The following is a 23,108-nucleotide window of genomic DNA, read 5'->3' on the forward strand; positions in this document are numbered from 1 at the left end:
TTTCCACATAATTTTCATGAAAAAAAATGTCTCCAGCGCAGTGAAAGAAAATTCGAAATTTGATTGAAAATGCTGCGTTGGATGTGATTTACCGTTCGCTTATCAATTTCTATCTACATTTATTTTAATTGTTGTAATCGTTTGTCGTTATTGTACATTGAAAATCTGGAATTTATAGTGTAAAAACGTTACCGTACTTTGAATTATTAAAGGTGATTCATTCATGATTTCATGATTTTACACACCTACTTGAAACTTTGAATCATTCCGTAGGTACGTATTTTACCGATTTTGCATTAAAATTGAATAATAATAAAGGAGAAAAACAGGGTCTAGAAAACACTATGCTGAATGATCGTGTAGATTTTTCACTCATTTCTTTCTAGTACGCAATATATTATCTAAAAACAAGATTGTTATTATAACTTGTGATAATGGCGTTTTGTGATAGCAAAACTAATTAATATTTTAGTTGTCTAAGTCATCGTTATAGCAATACAGTTCGATGTATGGTGATCATGTTTTATAATTGTGTTTCGTACGAGAATCTGATTTATTAAAGTTGTTTGAAAAATTGTCGAATTCCTATAATTACGTTTTTGTTGTAAGGGCGTTTCATAATTTCTTTGTTTGAGTTGGTAGGTTATTTCGAATTATTGGATAATCCGAGTGATCTAGTTGGTTTTACAGATGTCATTGTTTTACTGCGATACATATGTGTCGCGCTCGCATAAATTTTTATATCATAACGACGACAATTCACTGTCACTTTTCGCATGTATTTCAATTCGGCATAAGGATGACTATACAAGATTTGTTATCGAAACTCAGATGGCATATGCCTATGGTTATGGTTTAACTCTGGGGAAAAGTTAATCTCGTCGAGTTTTAAATTTTTGCTGAAACACATTGTTCTATACTCTGTTTTATGTTTTTCATAGAACGTACATTTTTGGTTTATTTACAAAATAGTGGTTACGCAACAATGTGTTTCATGCCTACGTGCTGTTATCACTATTTGAAAAAACTAGTTCATTTTTAATAATACAGGTGAAAATATTTACAAAACAATTGTTAATCTCGTTACTTAAAAAGTGATTATTGTGTTTCAGTTTCGTCTATAAACGAAAGAATGTCAAATAGAGTGGTAAATCAACGTCCAAATGGACAAGCTCAAGCGAAAATTTGCCAGTTCAAGCTTGTACTGTTAGGTGAATCAGCAGTTGGAAAATCTAGTCTCGTTTTACGTTTTGTTAAAGGTCAATTTCACGAATTTCAAGAAAGTACCATAGGAGGTATGTGTTAATTATAATTACGGCTGATTCAGTGATTCGCCATCTTTCGAATAAATATTTTTAATAATAATTTTTTCTCTATTTTTACAGCCGCTTTTCTCACGCAAACTGTATGCCTGGATGACACCACGGTTAAATTCGAAATATGGGATACTGCTGGTCAAGAAAGATATCATAGTTTAGCTCCTATGTACTACAGAAATGCGCAAGCAGCGATCGTCGTATACGACATCACGAAACAAGTAAATATACGACGAATAATTCTTTTCGTATTACGAGTTCGTTTCATTGTAATAATTACGATCAATTTAGGACACATTCGGACGAGCAAAAACCTGGGTTAAAGAACTCCAAAGGCAGGCATCTCCCGATATCGTTATAGCACTCGCTGGTAATAAGACAGATTTAGCTAATAAAAGAAGTGTAGAATACGAAGAAGCGCAACAATACGCCGAAGAAAATGCGTTATTATTTATGGAAACGTCAGCCAAAAGTGCGATGAACGTCAACGATATATTCTTGGCTATAGGTAATTTTTTTTTCTCGTCTGTGTGATAATTCGCATTTGTAGGAGCAAATTTAAGCATTATTGAATTTATTTTACAGCCAAAAGGTTACCTAAAAATAATGGTAACGCTAGTAGTGGAACAAATAGACAAAGTCATCGCCTAGGAGAAACAGAAGGCTCATCCAGAATGCCGACTGGCTGTTGTAAATGAAATGAATATACCATAATGCATTTATTTCCTTAGCTTATACGGTAAATATTATTCGTATTGTGGATAATTTCAACGTTTTTTCATTTTTTTTAAAATGCAAAATACTCTTTGCCTTTGGCCTTCGTGTTCCAACTTCTAAATTCAAATTTTTAAATCGGTTATTTAATTGTCACAAAGTAATCAACAGGCTATTCCCGGTTATATTTTATCGCATTTCCTACATTGTCAAATTGAATACATGTATTCGACCAATTACAGGAGGTCGAGGAAATGAACAAACCTTCATCGAGTTTCGTTTGATAATATCATAACATTTCATGCAATTCTGATCCTCGCAATTCATTTCATTTCATTGTTTCTGTATAAATGCAAAATTCCTCGTTTAGTTATAGAAAAATTCTAAAAGTGTATAAGAATTGCTGATAAAGTGTAGTTGCATCCGTTTAGCTTATCTATTCGTAAATGCGTGATACGCTAACGTAGTGTATTATTATCTTAGTTTGCCATTTCATATTACAGTCGTATAGTTTTGACGGTTTCGTTTTCATAAACGCGTTGTCAGTGTGGGTATTTCCGTTGAAATTTCGTGATTTGAATGATTAATTAGGAATCCTACGGGGAAGTTTTGTGGAAGTTTCTTTGTAAAAAATCTACGGATTCCTAATGATAACAAATTATAAATAGTATATTTCGTAAGAAGTACCAAAAAATGAGGAATCGATAAACTTCGATTGGTGCCTTTTCATTTCGGGATAATCTGAGTCATTTTTCATTAAAAATGCTATGAAAATTTGTTATTACAGCATAGTGAGCAAATTTTCGCGTTTTCTTCCCACGATTAGATAAAAATATAGATTATTTAACTGATAACATAAACGATTTTCTACAATTTTGAGTTACTTCCCTTGCTTCGCTCGAAAAATAAACTTGAAAATTCGTCGAAAATCTCTTTATTTTCCTAGTTGAATAAATAATGAACTATTAAAGTATTCCGGGTATAGGGAATAATTTGACTTGCATTTTTTCGATCTTATTTTTATCATAGATTCGTAGATTTCACTTTCCTTTTACGTCGGAAAAAACACGTACAAATATTGAATACAATATTCGATTGGTATTTACTCTCGAATAATTTAATCATCGAAGTACCCTACGTTTAGTTTTATTTAATTTCTTTCGTTAGTGTAATTGAACGAATTATTTCCGGTTTCAGGATTGCAGTAGCGACAACAGCAACAGCAGCAGCAGTATTATTAAAACAAAACAAAAGAATGGCGTGTCGTTAAAGTACCAACACGAAAAATTGCATCAAGCAACGCCGACAACCAAATATCACTTTTTATCCGCGAGTAATAAAGTTACTAGAAACATACATTCGTACTAAGCTTCTGGGATATTTTCTTTCATATATAAAAATACTTATATTATGCAGCGGCATTTATTTTGTGTAAAAAATTCCACTCGCGCACAGGTCCCGGAAATTTAATTTGGGCGCGGATTTATTCAAACATGTTTATAATCGATAATACATATAATTTCGCTATTACCATTAGTATAATATACAGGTTTATGTATTGAAATGGATTCGCGTTCTGGTGTGTACATTCGTTTTCATTATTATTATTTTAATATTACTATTATTACGAATTAATATAAAAAATTATGTTATTTATTTATTTTTATAATATTATTATTGTATTATTAGCATCGATTCTTTTTTTAAATTAATTCTGTGAATTATATAACATCACCCTTTTTATTGTGCAGTATCATGAATGTTGACAAACTATACGTATATCTCGGTTGATTCTACTATTATTCTATTCTTCTTCGTTTTTTTTTAAATGGCTACTCGAGCATTTGCATGCAAAAATTTAATGAAAGTTTTTACAGTTTTGTATATTTTATTTGAAAATCAGTGTAAGTAAATTTTATACTTTGAAACTCTTTAATTTATTTTCGAATGCTGACATCTGCGTATTAGTGGTCATCTTCTGTTCGAAGTATTTATCATTGTGCGGGTGGTAATATTATTGTTTTGTTGAATTTGCAACTGTTTTATAGATACCTATTTTTTACTTTTATTATTTCTTTTCCTTTTTTTAAAAAAAAATCTGTCGTAGGTGGAAATGATATGAATATCTCTGAATAAAAATTACTTTTGTTTATCATTTTTTTTTCAATGTACTTTTTCATATGCTCGGATAAATACGTGTAATGTAAAGTGATCATTTCCTCCCGTAGTTCTAGAATTTGAATCGAAACATTTTAAAATCATGTAGGTAGGTCTATTTTTTCATGTTCGTGTTATTGAGAAGTGAAGTGTTAATGGAACGATATCATAAGCTTTAATGGAGGTTTATTCGTAAAAAAAAAGTAATTTAATTATAACGCATTATAGACTATTTTGTGTGATTGTAAATATAATGGCCCCAGTTTTTCCTTATTCAATGCTTAAATTTTACCTCTTGTAATATGTAGGTACTTCGTAGGAAATATTTGGAAAATGTTCAACCAGCAAACAGTTTTGTAACACGGATCGCTTTATTAAATTTTAAATTTAAAAATCTGATATGCCCTCAAAGTTCGAATCGATCAACGAAACCGTTTTGATTTTTCATTACGCCATCGTTGCTGATAATTTTTTTTTTTTTACTTTACCGCCTACATCCAATACGTGTGTAAATCGAGAAAATTTTGTAATAAAGAATTCATTTTATATAATTTGTAATACTCTTTTGTCTTTTATAGCTACGTGTTTTGCTGTACCTATATGAATATTGAATATCGAATATTATAGTGGTTTTTATTGATGTATGTAAGTTCTTTACTCGGTACCAAAACGCTACATTTTTTAATGCTGTGAATTGAAAAAAAAATCATGCGTTATTTTTATGTAAATAAAGACTTTCGAAGTCGCGAAGATTATTATTTTTGTTTGTTCACCTGACAGACAAGATTACCGGATTATTGAATCCCGTATTGTCGTGTTCTTTCAATAATTTTTTGGAAGTGTTAATTTATTGCCTCGGGAAATCCGGATAAATAAATATTCGCCCGGAGCGAGCTGTTTTCATAATGTTTTAAGACGTTGGGCGGAAGTAATGGTAATTGTAATTCTTTTGTTGGTGTTTCATTACGAAACAATGTTGCATCAAACGAACAACTCGTTCAAATTCCATTCTCGGATGTGGGTGAAAAAACCTCGAAATGGTTTATTTGCCTTTTTAGTTATTCGGTTATTTGCTCGATTTCTAGTTTTTTTTCTTTTTGGTTACGTCCTATCCGACACAATTTGTTCAGTATGTTGATCCATGAAGACTGCAATATTTTGAAGTCCTCTTCAAATTGGTTTGTTCACTGAAAAAGGCTAATCATTTTTACACCTGTGTTTTCAATTATTGAATATTACGAAGAGAAATCCCAGTTATTGAAAATGTTCGTTGTTTTAGTGGTAGGTTGATACAATTATTCATACACCTTGCTAGTGCATCGCTTCTCATAGTTGTTCCAAGTGATAACCAAGGGTTACATTAGTACCCTAATTTCACTCACTTTTTACCTCATTATCTGCCCAGATGTTGAGATAAAGTGCGTGTTTTGGTGTTTTGTATTATAAATTCGATTTCGATACGAGTCTGAAAATGTTTTACGAATCGTTATTGGGTAAATGTTTGCGCGGAAATGATATTTGTGTTTGAGGTCTGTGATACGTTGTACGAGTTTTGCTCAAGTTCTTGTGGGTAAATTGGTTCTGCTATTTTAATATCAAAGTGTATATCATGTGAATTTGGCTTAACGTTCTATTCGAAGTGCTTCTCTCGAATGTATAACTCTAAATCGTTCCAGTATAATGATTCAGCTGCAACGTTATCATATGCAAATGGTATCGTTTCACAGCTAATCGTATCAGTTTAATAATTAATCTGCATTCGATAGTTTTTACGTATTCCAAATATAAGAGGTAGTAGATGTACTAATCTGATCAATCTTGTAATTAATTTTCAGTTTAACGACAAATTGATGCGAATTAATCCTGTGTATGTGAATGTTTGAGAAACACTTACGAACTACATTAACCAGTAGCAGCTAACAATGACAGATCAGTTTAATAAGCAAGAGTTTGCTATTACCACCCAGCAAGTAAGATATTCTTGTTGATATTTTCATTGATAAGTACGATCTCGATGAAATATTGGGTAACGTTAACATGTACTATGTTTATTCAACAGGCCAAGCAGATCGCCACTATAAAATGGTTACTTTATAAAGCATATAATAACAATGTACCGTCGGAATTGAAAGACCCATTTTATTACGATGAAAGGCAGCAGTCAATGGTAATGGTCAGATTATATATACTTGTGTGACGTTGCAACGAATATTTTTGTACATGTTAATTTATTCCCTTACAGGTATCCGGAAAAAGTAGTAATTTACATTTAAAACCAGCCATTGTATATTCATTAGCCAAAGCTGAACTTTACTGCTTAGCTTTAGCTAATATCTACTTGGATCCTAATTACCACAATTTGAATCACAACGGCATAATTCAAGCGTTGGCGAGAAAAGGAGTCGTGTTATCAGATCCACAACTCACTGAAACAGTTCTGCTACAAACCAGTCCCTTAAAATTGGTTAGTTGAACGCAACAGTCGCAATTCATGGGCGAAACTGTGTTTATAAACTATTCTCCATTTTTTTTTTCTATTTGCTCGCAGACTGCCCATTTATGCGTAACAGAAGCTATAATGATGTTATACGCCAAGGAAATAGTAACTTCTGAACGTGTATTTGCTGCCATTAAGAAATTTTCATCGTCGCAACAACAACAACGATTTGTGAATGATTCGAATAGTAATGCTGTGATACCACAATTGAATAGTGTTAGTGACTACGATCAACTACTGTTGATGTGGATTAGTGAAACGGTTTCGGCTTTGAATGGTAGAATTAGAATGGAGACGCAGGTATTTATTCTTTCGTGATTTGCGTATTCATGTGTAGTATTAATTGGTTCGTTGATTTTTCCTATTGTTTCATTTTTCAGAGTAACGAAACCGAATTTACTAGCAACGATAAACTTAAAAACGATTATTTTAAGCACCTTCCTATCAAAGAATTAACCGAACTATGTGACGGTGTTGCGTTGTGTGCTGTCGTATCGTATTATTGCCCGCAGTCGATACAGTGGCAGAAGATACTCGCCAATAAGCCGGCTACGAACGCTGATTATAACCACAATTTGCACATGTTTTATAATTTTTGTCAGCGTTGTTTACCCTATCCAGTATTTCATATGTCGCCTCAAGATATGTTCCCAATTTCTATAAAGTAATCATTTCATCGAGCTTTGTTTGTATTTAAATTTCAACGCATCAATGACTCTAACATAATGTGAACATTTTTCCAGTTACATGCGTATTAACCTCATAGCCTTACTGGTTGACTTATTCAACGTGTTGGAAGTTCATCCAGCCAATTGCGGGGTATCTGAAAAGCAAAATGGTACAGCTTCCGAACCTGCTTTCGTTCCAGCTCAGTTCGAGCCAGGTAAATAGAATTTTTTTCAAAATAACCACTTTTTTGCCCCGATAAAAGGTAGATACGTTTTGTCTCATTTATCGAATGTATTCGTAAATGAAAATTTTTAATGCTATCAGCTTATACGAGGAGAATTGGATACAATAATATACAAAAATGCCCCCTAACTACTCAACAGATGTCGGTTATTCCTAATCTTCGCAACTATACGACACAAATCAGTAATTCTTCGTCAGGTAACAGAATTCCCGTTTGGCGTCTTGTTTTTCTTTCATTTTTTGTTGCATCGTAATCTGTGTAGTTCCCAAATCGTTATTTGCCTTGTGCATGAATGTATTTTTGCTTTCCCTTCGAAATTCCTCGTAATAAGAAACATATTATTGTTGGAAGTGAATTTTTTTTGCTGTTTTTTTTTAAATTTTTTTTTTTTAAATTGGGAATTTATTTGTTCGCTATTTATGTTTATTTTTGTAAATACTTATTGTATTCGGAATGCTTCGTGTATTTTTTTTTTCGGTATGTTTTTTTTTCTTTAAATGTTGGTACGCGTTTATGTTATGGGGTTTGAAAAATGAACTGAAAGACGACTCCTTAGGATGTGAAGATATGTGTTTTAATGGATGCAAATTCTCATCTCTTTCTGAAAAGTGATTGTTGATGAGATGTGGAATGTTTCTTGTTAAATATTTCGAATGATATGTTGGGATAATTGTTTTATGTTTTGCATGTTTCGACGCTGGAGAGATGTGCTTTTCTTTGCATCTGAAAACAAAAACATGTTCTAATTTGTGTATTTAAAAATCTATTATGATTGAAATTTTCAAATTCATTTTCTCTGGATTTAACAATTTTTAAAAATCTTGGTGGGCACATTTTTTTTAGTCATATCCTGCTCCCGTAGGATAAGTACCCTATTTTTATTATTTTTTTTTTTTAGTATTGTTTGAGTCCAGTATGTATGTTTTATTGCTTTTTCGTACGGTTACTATGAGTTCTTTTTTTCTTTTTTTTAAATTTATTTAAATGGCTCTTGTTTAAGTCGAAAAAATGAATATTGTATTCGAGTAGCAGGACTGAGAATTGAATACAATAAAATTGGTACTTGAAAATCGGCGAAAATAAAGTTGAAAATAGATCAACGAAAAAATATGTAGTATTTCCAACGTACAGTATTTGTGGTAAAATTTATCGTAAAAAAGTAGTTTTCCACCTAATATTGTCCTTCCAAACAGAAAATAGTGAAGGGAAAAGATATTTTTTATTTTAGAATGAAAATTAAAAAATTGGTTACCGACTGTCTACAAAAATATTGAATTTTTTGAAAGAGTTATTCGAATGTACTTCAGTTTGATCACTTTTCGGTCGATGTACTATATTTATTACGAAATATGACAAATTAGAGTCGCATCGAATCCTTCAAAAAAATCTTCGAATGTCACACCCAGCTAATAAATCGAATTTGTGTTTCAGAATCACGTACAGCCAATTCTAGTCCTCGGGCGGATAGGAAATCCCGTACAAATAGTGTACCAGAATCTCAGTAAGTATGATTTTGATTTCCTGCCTGTAAAAATACTCTTCAATGTTAGAAAAAAATCCTCTCATACGTTCTCGACACCAAGACCTATACTAATCATCTGTCTCGAATTTAATTACAGATATAACGAACAATTTATCGTACATAAGGGTCGCAACATTCCTACGTTAAGTTCAATAAATCCGGATAATTGCCATAAAGAACGAGCGGAAGCGATAGCCGCTGGTAAACCGTCGAATTGGAACGACTCTCGTAAAAACATCACCGGCAGCGGAGGTCGCCGATCCAGACGTAACTCGTTCTCGGACGAATCGCAGGTATGTTTTTTATTTCTCGCACACTCCGCACGTATGTATGTATAATTGTATATCGATTCGCGAGAACGATTAGCAATTTTTTTACCATTTTCTCGACGCGTGTCGTCGAATTACCGGCGAAATCCCGTCGGGACGTACAAAGGCGTGGTCGTGTTTTCGCGTGTGTGTAATCATATTATTATAGTCGTCACAGCGTCCTACGATGAAATTTGTTCTATGTTTTACTCAGTTGACCATCGAAAACTTCGGCGGCTCGCACGAAAACCTGAGCGTACTAGGTCGTAATCCCGATAAAGAACCAGCAATTCATATTGTCAAGATTAACACATCGGATGATGGAAGCGATAACGATGCCGGCAGCAGACAGCTGCGATGTCAGATGGCCGCTCAGGAGAACTGGAGCAGCGCTGGGATTTCCAGTTTGTTACGCGAAAACAACAACGATAATTTACCACCACCGAATAGACCCAGCAGTAATGCATCTGCTGCTTCTTCAGCTACGTCAGCGTCATCAGGTACCTGATTTTTTACGCCATTTACCCGACACGGCGTTGAAATTTCTCGAATATTTGATTTGTATAAATTGTGTAATTTTTAGCATCTTCGGATAAAGTCAACGGTATGAGAAATTTCACCTCGTTTCAAGCTAATACTATCGTACCTTCGGCCGAAACCGTCGAGATGCTGGAAAGCTGTAAAGATAGCTCGCATTTATTAAACGTAAGATTGAAATTGGAAGAGAAACGAAAACAAATGGAAATGTGTAAAAAACGAGAAGAAATGAAGCTGAAGAAAACCAGACAAAAATTAAACCAAGCAGCCATTCTACAAGCCGCTTCCAAGGTAAATTACCTCTCCTTCTTTAGTCACGTACCGTACAAAAATTACATCGGTCTGCGTTCTATGCAATAAATAAAGTTGCACTTTATAACCATCGTCCACCCCCCCCCTCTCGCCAATGTGAATTTATCGTTTTTTAACATGTTATATTGGAAATCAGTTCGCGAATCGAGCACGTACCTTACCTATCGTATACTTTGTGACGAACATCCTCGCTTTTATGAAATTTCTCAAATAGGTATCGAAATTGTCGTCTTTCGGTGTTGTGTTTTTCATTCAATTCTGTATGAAAAGAAAACCGCAACATGAAACGATGATTTGTTTAAGCTGCAGACGACGAAGGGTTCGCGTGGCTCGATAATGTTTCTCACGCACGCAACGCGTTTCAAGACGACCTAAATTTGCGTCCTTAGACGCTGGCCCTGCATCCCTATTCGTGAAATTAGCTTATAAATTTTTTTTATGTACGTGTTGTTATTATTGTTGTTGTACTTGTACTCTTTTTTCTTCACTTTCTTTCATTCTTTAAAATGTCGATTTATTTCATGTTGAATGATTTTTATTAGACTGGAAAAGACAACGTATTTAGTAAAAATAACGATGACGACGATGGTGGTGGTAATGATAACAGTGGTGGTGGTAGTAACGATATCAGTTGCGATGATATTGATAACGATAGTATCTGCGCGTACGACGAAGTTGATAAAACCGACGTAGTTTTTGGTGGGAAATTACCGAATTCCAGCCCGTTTACCAATCAGGTAAAACAACCCGAGATGTTTTCACAGCTTGGAAATTTTGATAACGCGCGTAACATAGCGTAGCCTTCATCTAGCCTTTCACGCGATTACCAAAAAGGTTAGGGCTTATATGTCAACGACGACGGCCATTCGATTGCTTCAGCTCGTGTTCAGTACCACGAAACAAACGGCACTGTGAATTTTTTAACGGTTTTTTAAACTAGGGTAGAGCTTTTTGCTGGTATAGCGTGATTCAAAAGATCGTGAATTATTCGCAATTGGTCTAGAATTGTATGTATATATTTTTTGTTCAACGGACTGGTGAATTAATTTGATAGATTAGAGAATAGCGTAGTCTCGAGTGCTCGAGTATATTTGGCACGGTTGTAGAATAATTGGTGGTACGAGTATTTGGTAAAGGTTGTAAATGGGTTATTTCAGTTTAGCTCCATTTTTCGAACTGACAGGTCTCTTTATTTGCTCGAGTGTTTTTAACGAAACGGTCGTTTCTTTCCTGTTGCTGCTAGAAAAGTCTCAGGTGGAGGGGGGGGGGTCCTGAATCTTATTTTCTTGTTGTGGTAGCGATTTTACAATATTGATGTACAAATATCTCAAAATTTGTAAAATTTAAAGTAATTCAGCTCTCGAAGTCATTAACTAAAATTGGAAAAATTTGAGTTGTTGGTGAAATATAGGGTGTCCACTCATTTTTGGAAATGATTTTCCCTGACTTCCAGGTTTTCCAGACCAATTTTTCCATTTTTCCAGACCTTCTTTTTTCAAAATAAAAACACCCTATTTTTAAAATTACTCCTTCGCATTAAAAAAAAAATCACGTTCTTCAATACGTTTGGTTCCAAGCTCGAATTAAACGAAATCACCCGAGCGACGCGAGGAAAATTTTTTCCAAAATCTTTTAAGGGAAAATTGTTCGAAATTTCTGAAATTCCTTGACTTTTCCCTGATTTTTCCAGATGGTCGAAATTCCCTGACTTTTCCCGAAGTGTGGATACCCTGTGAAAAGTTCACTAATCAAAGTTAGAAAAATAGAATATGCACCGTTTCGTTGCAACCTTCTTCGATCCTCCTCCTCCCCCTCCGCCATGATCACTTATGCTTGCCCCTGCTGGTATAACAATTCAAACTACACAACACTGTGAATGGATTTTCCAATCATAAAAATTAAAAGGGCAAAGTCCTGCGATATTTTGTGAATTGATTTTTCAAGCCAAATTAGCTTCTTAACTCTTGAATTTCTTGTCTCTTTTTTAGACCCTTTCATTCGTCTTGTAGTTAGATATTTTGCAGCTGTAAAGAGGTTAGAAAGGGGTTAAAAAATTACAACCTTCAAAATACACATCTAGGTCACCCTGCCGAATGTACATGCCGAATTTTAGCCTCATGGATCAATTTAAAGGGGTGGAGGGCATGACAAGATTTTTCAAGGTTAAAAAAAACACGAAAACCTCGTTTTTTCCCCCTCAAAATTGTTCTAAGAGGCCTTTTAAACCCCTCTTAACCCCCCGATGTTGACAAATTTTTGAAAAAATTCGAAAATTCTGAAAAGCTGTGTTAATGACGATTTTAACACGGATGTCGACTCCTGAGGTGCCAAAACCGATTTTTTGATGGGTACCACCCACAATTCCGGAATCACGATAGACATTGGCCTGAAAATTGAGCAAAATCGAAATACACGACTTCAAAATTTTGGTCATTTGCAACAGTATTTTTGTCCAATTGGGTATTGGTTTTCATCAACCAAATTCAGAATATTTTAAATCTTGTTTCTTCCCTTTCGATGCTTCTTTAATTAATAATTTTTGCACTTAAATCGCACTTTCGTTCAATAGTTGGCAATTGTACGATCATACGTCAACGATACACTGCTTTACTTTACGCTTTGCTTCTATTTCATCATTTTATATTTATATTTTGATTAGATTCGTTAATGAACTTTCGGCTACTGTAATTTTTTGCTTGCAACGTGGTATTATGGCGCGATTTCTTCGAGCTTATTTACATGTGATTAAAATGTACATAAGAAGAAGATAAATATCGTTACGTACAATCGATTAATTTGCGACGATTTTTTGCAGGTGGAACAAAGATGGCTGAAAAATGATATGGATTTGAACGGCGACATTTCTCCAAAATCCGAAAGACAGACTCCCGATTCGGATTCGGTCGATATTGAAAAATGCCAAAAGTCGATATCAGAGTAAGTAGATCGACAAAATAGCTTCTTTATCGAGTAGGTAATTTCATTCGTAATATCGTACTCTTTTATTATCGTTTTAGGATGAATTCGAGTATTCACGCGCTCCAAACCGATATCCAATATCTAGCTATGATGGAGAACGAATCGTCGCAGCAAATAATGGACGGCAGCGGCGGCGTAGCGCATCGCGTCGAGCTATCGAAACCATCCCAATATCCGATATCGTTCATGTTGAATCAAGAACCACAACAACAACACCAGCCACAACAGCCCGTGCAAGGTCACCAACTGCAGAAAATTCTCGTCAATAATCACCAAAATCAAAACGGTTTCTTCGCTAACGCGACGCTCGATTACGATAATCGAACAAATTATAACACGCTGCCGAATAAAAATTACGCCGGCGAGTACTACGCCGATGGTTACGTAACGAGTGCACAGCAGCAGCAGCAGCAACCGCAACATCACCATTTATCACTGTTACCAACGGTTCAGGGAGCTGGAGTTATGAAATCACCTTTGCCCGTCGCAGCAGCCCCTCAGCATATGATGAATCCGTACGATAACGAGTTCTACATGTACCAACAGCAACAGCAACAGCAGCAACAACAACAACAGCATCACCACCAAATGCAACAGCAGTCACCCATGCAGCCTGTTCATATGGGTGTTGGGCAGAATTACAAGGGAGGCAATTACCACAGCATCAATGTGGTCGATAACGATTTACGAAACGCCGCCGCTGTCGCTAATACGGCCAATTTCAACTATCAAAATTCTCCTATGATCATCGACGACAGAGATAAAAGAGTTCAGCAACAGCAGCAACCGCAACACCAGTTCTATCTGCATAAGCCTAGTGGATCGGGCGATGCTCTTCAGGCGGCTTTCCAGTTCCACAATACGTCTCCGGCGCCGACCAACACCGGGTATTCGACTCCTTCGAATATGACCTCGTTTAGTCAACGTAAAACGTGGGATAATTCGTCTAGTTCGTCGCCGATACATTCTCCGACGCATGGTTACTCGTCTACGAGGTATGTAGTTGACTAGCCACGAATAGTAAATAAGAATTGGTGTTTTTTTCGTCATAGCTAACGGGTATTTTGCTCTTTTTACGCAGATATGGTGCGCCGAAAGAACCTACCACTATGTATAACGAATCGAAGTACAAATCAAAGTACTCGGATGACGAGACCAATATGTCACTGCATAACGAACCTATCAACCAGCCAACCAAATTAGATTACAGTAATTATTTCGCTAGTTCGCGAAGTGACGGCTCTGGCAGACATTCTTCCGCCGGTTCTGTCTCCATACCGAGTCCATCAGCCGATGATATGGCTCCTCAGTGTATTTCGTTTATCGGTAAGCGTTTCGAATACTTTTTTTTATCGGAACTTATCTATTAACCGATAGCTAATCGAATGATTACATTTCGTACGCAGGATCGCAATTAGACGGAGTCGGAAAAACGTCTTCGGGCAACGATGAAATCGACGACGTCTTGCAGTTGAACGAGAACGTGAACAAGTTGCATATAAGTAATGGAAATCGTACCTATAGAATACCGTCGCCGACGAATAAAGGCCAATCTAGACCAAATACGCATTACGCTTTCAATAACGAAGATAAGAGTAAAAGCGAAAAAGGCTTCTACGTTTCGTTCTCGAACGACGATGATAATTTCGGTAAAAAGTTCAGCGACCGAAGTCCCATCAAAGTACCGCCTAGGTTCAAAAAAGCCCATTCGAATTCGTCGTTAAGCGTAAGTTTCACTCCTCCGGCTTGATCTCGCTCGGAATTTTTTTTTTAACTTTCGTATTTTCTACCTGTTTGCAGAACGACAAAGATCGAGCGCCTATTAGACCACCTCCAAGAAGTAAAAAACCCGAAACCATATCTTCTCTCAGAGAAAACGTTAACAATTCGCCCGATAATAACGGTCCCAGCGGCTTTAGAAACGTACAAAAACAAAACTCCGACGATAGCGATAAAAGTCAAGATAGTAAAATGTCCAGTAGCACGATGGTCATCAGAAAGAACAATAATCCGGCCGCTATAGTCATAAGTGCCGATACGAATAACGACCCTGTTAGTAGAGAGTATTTTACACCTATTCCACGCGTTAATTTCTCCTCTTACGATTCAAATTTCATTTTTCGCAGGCTCAAGTCGACGAAATGGAGCGTAAAAAAGAACGTATTCTGTTACAATCGCTGCAGCGGCGACAGCAGCAAGAAGAAATGAAAGCGCGCAAAGAAATCGAACTGCAGCGAAGAAAAGAGCAAGAAAAACAAAAAGAAGACCTAAAGGCCCAGAAAAAAGAAGAAGAGAAACGTCGAAGGGCTGAAATTCTAGAAAAACATAGACTGAAAAAAGCTATCGAAGAAGCTGAAAGGGAGGTACGTACGATAAAAACTTATGCAATAGATGATTTTTTTAAAAGAAAGTTGTATAAATTGATAACGCGTGTGTTTGTGTTTGTTCTGTATGGCAGGGTAAACCACTAGATAAAGAGTTATTGAACGCAGCTCTAATGCATACCATTCCGAAATCAAATTCCAATTATAGTGGCTCGACTACGCCGGCAGCTCCGAAATTACGATCTAAGAATCATTACGCTAATCGCCCTCGACCAAAGACTATTCACATAGATGTAGGTAGTAATCTAAAGGATCCGGGAGGAGAAGTAATCAATTTTAATTTGAGCAAGAAAGGATCTTCCGTTAATTTAACTGGTAAGCTAGCGATTGATTGGTTGAATTTTTTTAAAGATGGCTTCGAATTGATTTTTGAAACGAGTAGAAAGGGAAGGGACGAGAACATGTTCGTAAATTTATTAATATTTCCTGAAAAAAAAATCATACAAATCTGGAAAATGATTTTTTTTAGGTAGATTATTAAATTTACGTAGGTACAATTAATTTCGATCGAAATTCATACATAAAAAAATCGTATGTCAATTTTTTTTAAATATCATATGCAATTGTGGGAACAAAAATTTGACTTGAAAAATATAGTCGATGATACTTTACCGAATCCAGTTATTAATTTTATTTCCGTTGATTTTACAGAGCACAATAATAACAATAATAATAATTACGGTATGAGCCGACGAGACTATTACAGAGGTTCTCAAGATCTTCTATTGGCTGGAACCGATATAGCTAATGTAGCCGGTACTTCGGCATCTTCGATATATTCCGGTATGTATTAATATTTCAAGCTTGGAAATAACGCTTCAGTAATACGAACGTATGTTTTGTTTTGTTTTTTGTTACCTGTACCTATCTACCTATTCTTCGTCTGAAATTTTCATCATTCTTCGACTCATGTTATTTTTTTTTCTGAATAATTTTATTGTGAATTGTACTCGTACGTGGTGTGTGTTTTTGGGGTATATGGAAATGTGATGTGAATTTGCGTGTACGTTTTGTTGAATATGTCGTCTATGTTTTTGTCTGCGTAATTCATGTAGATGTGACGGACGAAGATCGTGTATCGTATTCGGTGAATGGGTCTACATGTGGTTCAATCGGGCGTCGTCGCGGATCCTCGTACAAAACGTCTAGAGGTGAGACAGCCGAACCTACCCGACGTACATTTGAAATGACGTTAGGAGGTTTTTACGAAGAAAAAAAAAACTAGAGAGAGACGTTCGATGTATGGCCGGGTATTTGACGTCGATGATTTTCTATTTTCTACTTTTAAATTACAGATGTTTCGCTGGATAGAGCTACGTCTCGTATAGCGAGACCTAAATTTTCTACGTATCAAAGTTATCCGCGTAAATCGAGTTCACTTATGAATTTATGCGGTAAGACGATAAATTGTTCGGGTGTTGGGTTTAAACCTCCGGTCAAAAAAGCACACGGTGATGGGTTAATACGGTATATTCCACGAGGTAGGGGTTTCACGCGAGATCGGGGGTTATGTTACAAATCTTATGAGTAAATGGTCGAACTAACAGGTTGAGGTTTCATGCACTTATTGCTTCACAATGCACTAGAATTTTTCTTCATTAACCAAGAAGGTATTCGTAAATTTATATCGGAAACGTGTTTAAGAAGATGGTTTTTAATTTATTTAACAAAATGGTTCGGTGAATATGAAGAATTCGAGAAACGTTAGTTAAAAAGTAAGAAACGAGTGATTATGCAATATGTGTTGTATTTTCATATTTTTAACATGTTTTCCGAAATATTACACATGAATTATTTAATGTATTGAAAAATAATTCTAGCAATGACTCATAAGAAACGTAAGGTATCTTTTTTAGTGAAGCAGATAACTAATTGGTGGAATAGTTTATCGACTTATTATAGTAATGGTTTTTTTCCTTCAATTAATTATTTAATATTTTAAAATAAATTCACAAAATGCTTGGTGATTTCACGTTGATAATTTACTATTTAAATTAGAATACATCCCAGGTGAAGGTATCTAATACCCAAATACGTTGAAAGAATTTCAATTTTTAACTAAAAAATGGCGACAGCTGGATACTTGTATCAGTGTTTTTAACGAGTAGTTTGTGCAAGTAAAAGGAGATTCTACAAAGAAAAGAAATACGTGATATCTCGAGTCATAACTTGAGTATTAATTTTTTTTTTTGATGAAAGTGTGTTTTGTTAATTGGACAACGAAATTGTTGATGCGAAATCTGACCTTGAATATTTTCACAGGTTGATATTTTGTGTGGCGAATAATTTCATTGTGCAAATTTTCAAGTTTTTGAGAATGAAAGACGAGTTCAAAGAGGAAAAAAATTGTCAAATTGATTGCTAAACACGTGTTAGATTCTGCTGTGTGTTTTTCCAAATTTGTGTTTGAAAATTTCTTGAAAATAGAGTTTTTTTAAATTTTTGAAGGAAGTAAAACCGCAGGAAGCAGGTAGTAAGGTGAACTTCGCCTCTGGTTCCGATTTTTAGGACGGTCTGAAATGAATATCAGCTAATGAATTATAATTTTCAAAATCTGTTGAAAACTTTTTTTTTTAAAATGAACAATCAATTAAAAAGTTGAGTTTTTTTCGTAAATCGATTCATACTATATTTTGAAATTGCTGAACAATTTTCATTTTTTAATTAGGTCGATTTATATCTAGTTTATGAATGTTGATTAATGGGGTTAGAAGGTCAAAAAGAGCAAAATGGAAAATCCAAGTCGAATAATTACAAATCTTACAATATTATTCTTAGTTTTCAATTTCAAATTTCGTTCCTTCCCCCTTTTCCTCCTCGCGATCGGTCATTTCACTCATTTCCGTTCATTTTCCTTCTCAACGAAGGATTTTATCACTTTTTTTTTTAATGATCAGCAAAAGTAGCGGAAAATTTGGAAAGTAGAGTGTTGAATTGAGACAGAAGATTGAGAATTTAACTCGGTGGCAGGATTGGTCGTGGCAAACTAATTAACGCACATTTTAATGTATATTTTAAGGTTCAAGTTGCGATCAAGATAGTTTTAGTTATAATTCAAGATATGTCACTGATACAGATTCCGGTCTTGGACGAGCAACGCCTCCACATCGAACCGCATCTCCGGCTCCTAGTAATTCGTCGCCTTCCGGACCCGGTTCACTACCACCATCGCATCACAGTAGACGCCTAAGGTACGACGACACAGCCAGCGAAAGCGGCGGCAGCGAGTACAGTGGATTGAGGTACGTTTTTTAACCTTACCGTCGTCGTGAAATTGCCCACACAAGGGAAAAGAAAAGTAACCGAGTCATTTGCCTATTTTCAGGCTATATAAACAACCGGCTGTTAAATCGAATCGTGGTATTATTATGAACGCTATCGAATACTGCGTGTTTCCCGGCGAAGTGAATCGTAGTGCCAAAAATCGTATACTGGAAGAGATCAATAGATCAGACTCGACCAAACATTTCCTGGTACTGTTCAGAGATTCCAGATGTCAGTTCCGTGCCTTATATTCGTATTATCCGGATAGCGAAGAGGTCATGAAATTATACGGAACCGGACCTAAGCAAGTTACTGAAAAAATGTTCGATAAATTTTTCAAGTAAGTGCACTCGGATGAGTTGATTTATTAAATTAAAGTGTAGAAAAGTACTACGCATACGCGACTGTTCACAGCGTATGTGATATCCCCTCGATCAAAAATTGATCATGATCGAAAATCGATATTAATTAAGCCTCGAAAATCTATAGTTTTGGTACGATTATATTCAAAATGTAAATTAAAAATCAATTTTAGCCTCAAAAATGTACTTCTTGGCGGAAAATTGATCGTGATCGAAAATCGATTCATTTTTGATTCCTCGAATAAAGAATCGATTTTTATATAAAAATTGGATTTTCTGATCAAAACTTGATATTGATCGAAAATCGATCAATCGAAACTCGAAAATCGATTCATTTGCGATTTTTGATTTCGTTGAAAATCGATATCAATCCAGCCCCTAAAATCTATAAGTAGTTTTGCGATTTTTGATTTCATTTATGATCGATCGCATTCGATATTAAATCAAATCTTAGCTTCAAAAATGGACTTCTTGATCGACAATATTGATCGTGATCAAAAATCGATTCATTTTCGATTCTTCGAATAAAAAATCAATTTTTGCGTAAAAATTTGATTTTCTGATCTAAACTCGATATTGATCGAAAATCGATCAATCGAAACTCAAAAATTAATTTTAGCCTCAAAAATGGACTTCTTGTTCGAAAATTGATCGTGATCAAAAATCGATTCATTTTCGATTGCTCGAATAAAAAATCAACTTTTACGTCAAAATTGAATTTTTAGATCAAAACTTGGTATTGATCGAAAATTGATCAATCGCAACTCAAAAATCGAAGATCTATAAGTAGTTTTGCGATTTTTGATTCCATTTTTATGATCGATCATATTCGAAATAAAAAATCAAATTTTAGCTTCAAAAATGGACTTCTTGGTCGAAAATTGATCGTGATCAAAAATCGATTCTTCGAATAAAAAATCAATTTTTGCGAAAAAGTTAATTTTCTGATCTAAACTTGATAATGTTCGTAAATCGATCAATTGAAACTCAAAAATCGATTTATTTGCGATTTTCGATTTCATTTATGATCGATCGTATGCGAAATTAAAAATCAATTTTAGCCTCAAAAATGGACTTCTTGTTCGAAAATTGATTGTGACCGAAAATCGAATCGATTCATTTCAGATTTCTCGAATAAAGAATCTATTTTTGCGTCAAAATTGGATTTTCTGATCTAATTTTGATATTGTTCGTAAATCGATCAATCGAAATTCAAAAATCGATTCATTTGCGATTTTCCATTCAAGCTCAAAATGCGAAAAAAAATCAATTTCATTCTCAAAAATTGATCGAAAATTGATCTATGTACATCTAAAATCGATTACCTAATCAAACTTCGAAATCGATTAATTAAAACTCCAAAATCGACTTATTTGCGATTATCGATCCTATATGATTAATCAATTAATCATGTTCGAGATGGAAAAATAAATCATTTGTAGTTGTAGCCCATTATATAGTCATTCTCAAAATGTTTTTCGTCTTTGTTTTTGTGGGTCAAAAATTGGCCAAAGTTACGTTTTTCTTCTCAGGAACCAATCTTTTGAAAATCGATTTTTCAATGATGATCTGGAGGTATTGCTCAGGCGCATGTCCAAACTGTGAAAATTAAATTTTACGATTGCGCATGCGTAGTTGTCCACTCTTTAGGCGCATGCGCAGTCAAAATCATCACGTTTTGCACATGCGCAGTTATACGTATGATCCTAGTTGTGATTAAACAGTTCTTTCTGGCTTTATTTTGCTCAAAATATTTGTTACTTACCAATTTCCTGGGTGCTAAGTTCGATTATTCGCCCATTTTTTTTTTTTATAATGACCCCTCAGTGCATTGTCCTTCCAGTCACCTTCTATTTCAATTTTTTTTTTGAAATATTATGAAAAATGTGTACGATTTGACAATTCTCTTTCCAATTTAAGAATTTCAAACCAAATACCTATCTAGTTATTGGATTCGAGCCCTCGATGCCCCCAGTTTTTCACTTTTTCAACCCTAGGAATAGTTCCACTAGCAACTCGCGATATTCTACTCACAATTATCACGTATCTATTATTCGCAGGTATAATTCCGGTGGTAAATGTTTCACTCAAGTGCATACCAAACATCTAACAGTAACCATAGACGCCTTTACCATACACAACAGTCTATGGCAAGGTAAAAAAGTAAATTTACCTAATAAACGGGATATGTCGTTGGTAATATGAACGATTGCTGCGGAACATTGAATTCAATTCAACTAGGAAATTGTATAGGCAATCGGCACAACAGGGCCGAACGAGTTTGTCGTTGGTGGTAATTATCAGCTCAACTAAAAAAAAAAAAATATACACAATTAACTCGAAAATGACATTAATGGATGATATTACCTTATATTGTAAGGGTTGTTAACGAATTCTCTGTTTATTTGTATTATTTTTTCTCTTTTTAAAAAAAAAAATATTATAATTTAACGCTTGAACGCGACGAAAAAAACGAGATGTTAGTATTACCTATATCTGTACGCGGCGGATTTTGAAATAGGGAAAATGAAAGCGTCTACTCGTGTGTTTGTGTGTGTATGATTTAATCGTAGAATTTTTTTTACCTCGATTCCATCGTAGTAGCTTTTATTTTTAAATTTTCCTTTTTTTGTACGTTTTTATCAGTATTCTTGTCACTTTAAATATCACGGTTCACACTTCGTACGAATTGTCGTGTGATTTAATACGAGATTTTTTTTTCTTTTTCGACGAAATAATTTTATCACATTTTCGTACTAATGAAATATTAATTATTAACGTGTAACCACGAAAATAACGGATATACCTACCTAATATCGGTAATTATAATTTTTATAACATTTTTTTTCTCGCTTTATCGTATCGGTCGCTACAAAATATGTAAAAGTAAATCATCGAACACGTTTCGAGCTTTTTGAGCCCTCTACTCCTTTACTTCCGGTCATTCTGCTTACCCAGTGCCCAATCCATACCGTATTATTTTGAAAACGTTAGGCGCGATTTTAAAAATATTCAAGTGTTGTAGTTTTGTTGATTTTTTTTTGAATTGTGTTGTGTTTTTTATGTTTTGAGACGAATTAAAAAAATATATATCTGTATTAGTTTCAATATGTTGAGCATTAAGTATTTCGTATTTTTTGTGGTTTTGCCCTTTCAAATATGTATTTTTTTTTTTACAAAATTTTTATTCATATTTGGTAAATATTTTTATACAGATTACTGTGTTTAAAATACGATATTTATATTAAATGGAGTTTTCCCTCTCGAAGCTTATTAAATTATTATTAATGTTAAGCCTTTCTTCAAGAAAGGAGGTAATTTTAGTAGCTTCCAAAAAACAAAAACCAAAAAAAAAATACGTGTATTATAGGAACGTGATCGAAGGTTGAAAAAAATATGCAAACGTGATAGACAGTTTTACTTTCAGTTACCCTGCGTTTACATGAAAACTGGAATAGGTTTTTTTTTTAGAGAGAAATTTTTCATCGAAAAAGTCGTAATTTATAAGAATAAAATTCATAAAAACTTCTCAACGTTGAAAAATAGACCAAAAAATTATTTTGCATTTTAATTTCTTTTTTTTTTGTATTATTAGGTAAATGAATTTGTTGCGAATGTTTTATCATGTTTCTATATGTACTGTGCTTTCTTATATATTTTTTTTCTTTTTTATCTATTTTTTTTTCTTTTCTTTTGTGATTGAAATGTGTAGTAAGGATGATGAAGATATGATGGGAACATCATATAATATATAACTCGTTGTTTTTACTATAAATTTATGAATGTTATTATGTATGAATATTTCTAAATGTTCATATTTACAATATATTATGTTTCTATGTT

The 23,108-nt window shown here is 34.4% G+C and overlaps 2 protein-coding genes across 13 annotated transcripts; both read left to right on the forward strand.

Moving 5' to 3' along the window:
- Positions 1-10: 10 nt before the first annotated feature.
- On the forward strand, positions 11-4,738 carry Rab5 (RAS oncogene family member Rab5). 3 transcript variants are annotated; one of them, XM_065351716.1, is made up of 6 exons: positions 11-273; positions 1,113-1,295; positions 1,386-1,537; positions 1,608-1,824; positions 1,902-2,055; positions 3,228-4,738. In XM_065351716.1, the coding sequence occupies exons 2-5, from the start codon at positions 1,133-1,135 to the stop codon at positions 2,012-2,014; spliced, it is 645 nt and encodes a 214-aa protein (XP_065207788.1). In that variant the 5' UTR covers positions 11-273; positions 1,113-1,132; the 3' UTR covers positions 2,015-2,055; positions 3,228-4,738. The 3 variants fall into 3 exon arrangements, with proteins under 3 accessions (XP_065207788.1, XP_065207789.1, XP_065207787.1); XM_065351717.1 differs by lacking the exon at positions 11-273 and adding an exon at positions 457-638; XM_065351715.1 differs by lacking the exon at positions 11-273 and adding an exon at positions 817-871.
- A 457-nt stretch (positions 4,739-5,195) lies between these two features.
- Positions 5,196-22,901, forward strand: Patronin (patronin). Of its 10 annotated transcripts, none has more exons than XM_065351702.1 (26): positions 5,196-5,468; positions 6,023-6,157; positions 6,247-6,354; positions 6,430-6,651; positions 6,736-6,984; positions 7,065-7,348; positions 7,428-7,567; positions 7,678-7,794; positions 9,029-9,098; positions 9,217-9,412; positions 9,642-9,927; positions 10,011-10,255; positions 10,819-11,013; positions 13,092-13,213; positions 13,294-14,250; positions 14,337-14,581; positions 14,662-14,981; positions 15,056-15,307; positions 15,382-15,618; positions 15,714-15,954; positions 16,291-16,422; positions 16,695-16,790; positions 16,935-17,033; positions 18,659-18,881; positions 18,965-19,243; positions 21,326-22,901. In XM_065351702.1, the coding sequence occupies exons 2-26, from the start codon at positions 6,110-6,112 to the stop codon at positions 21,468-21,470; spliced, it is 5,508 nt and encodes a 1,835-aa protein (XP_065207774.1). In that variant the 5' UTR covers positions 5,196-5,468; positions 6,023-6,109; the 3' UTR covers positions 21,471-22,901. The 10 variants fall into 10 exon arrangements, with proteins under 10 accessions (XP_065207774.1, XP_065207777.1, XP_065207778.1 ...); XM_065351705.1 differs by having other exon boundaries at positions 18,716-18,881; XM_065351703.1 differs by lacking the exon at positions 5,196-5,468 and adding an exon at positions 5,526-5,757.
- The last annotated feature ends 207 nt before the right edge of the window (positions 22,902-23,108 follow it).

Source organism: Planococcus citri, chromosome 2, assembly GCF_950023065.1.
Source record: "Planococcus citri chromosome 2, ihPlaCitr1.1, whole genome shotgun sequence".
Taxonomy (NCBI): domain Eukaryota; kingdom Metazoa; phylum Arthropoda; class Insecta; order Hemiptera; family Pseudococcidae; genus Planococcus; species Planococcus citri.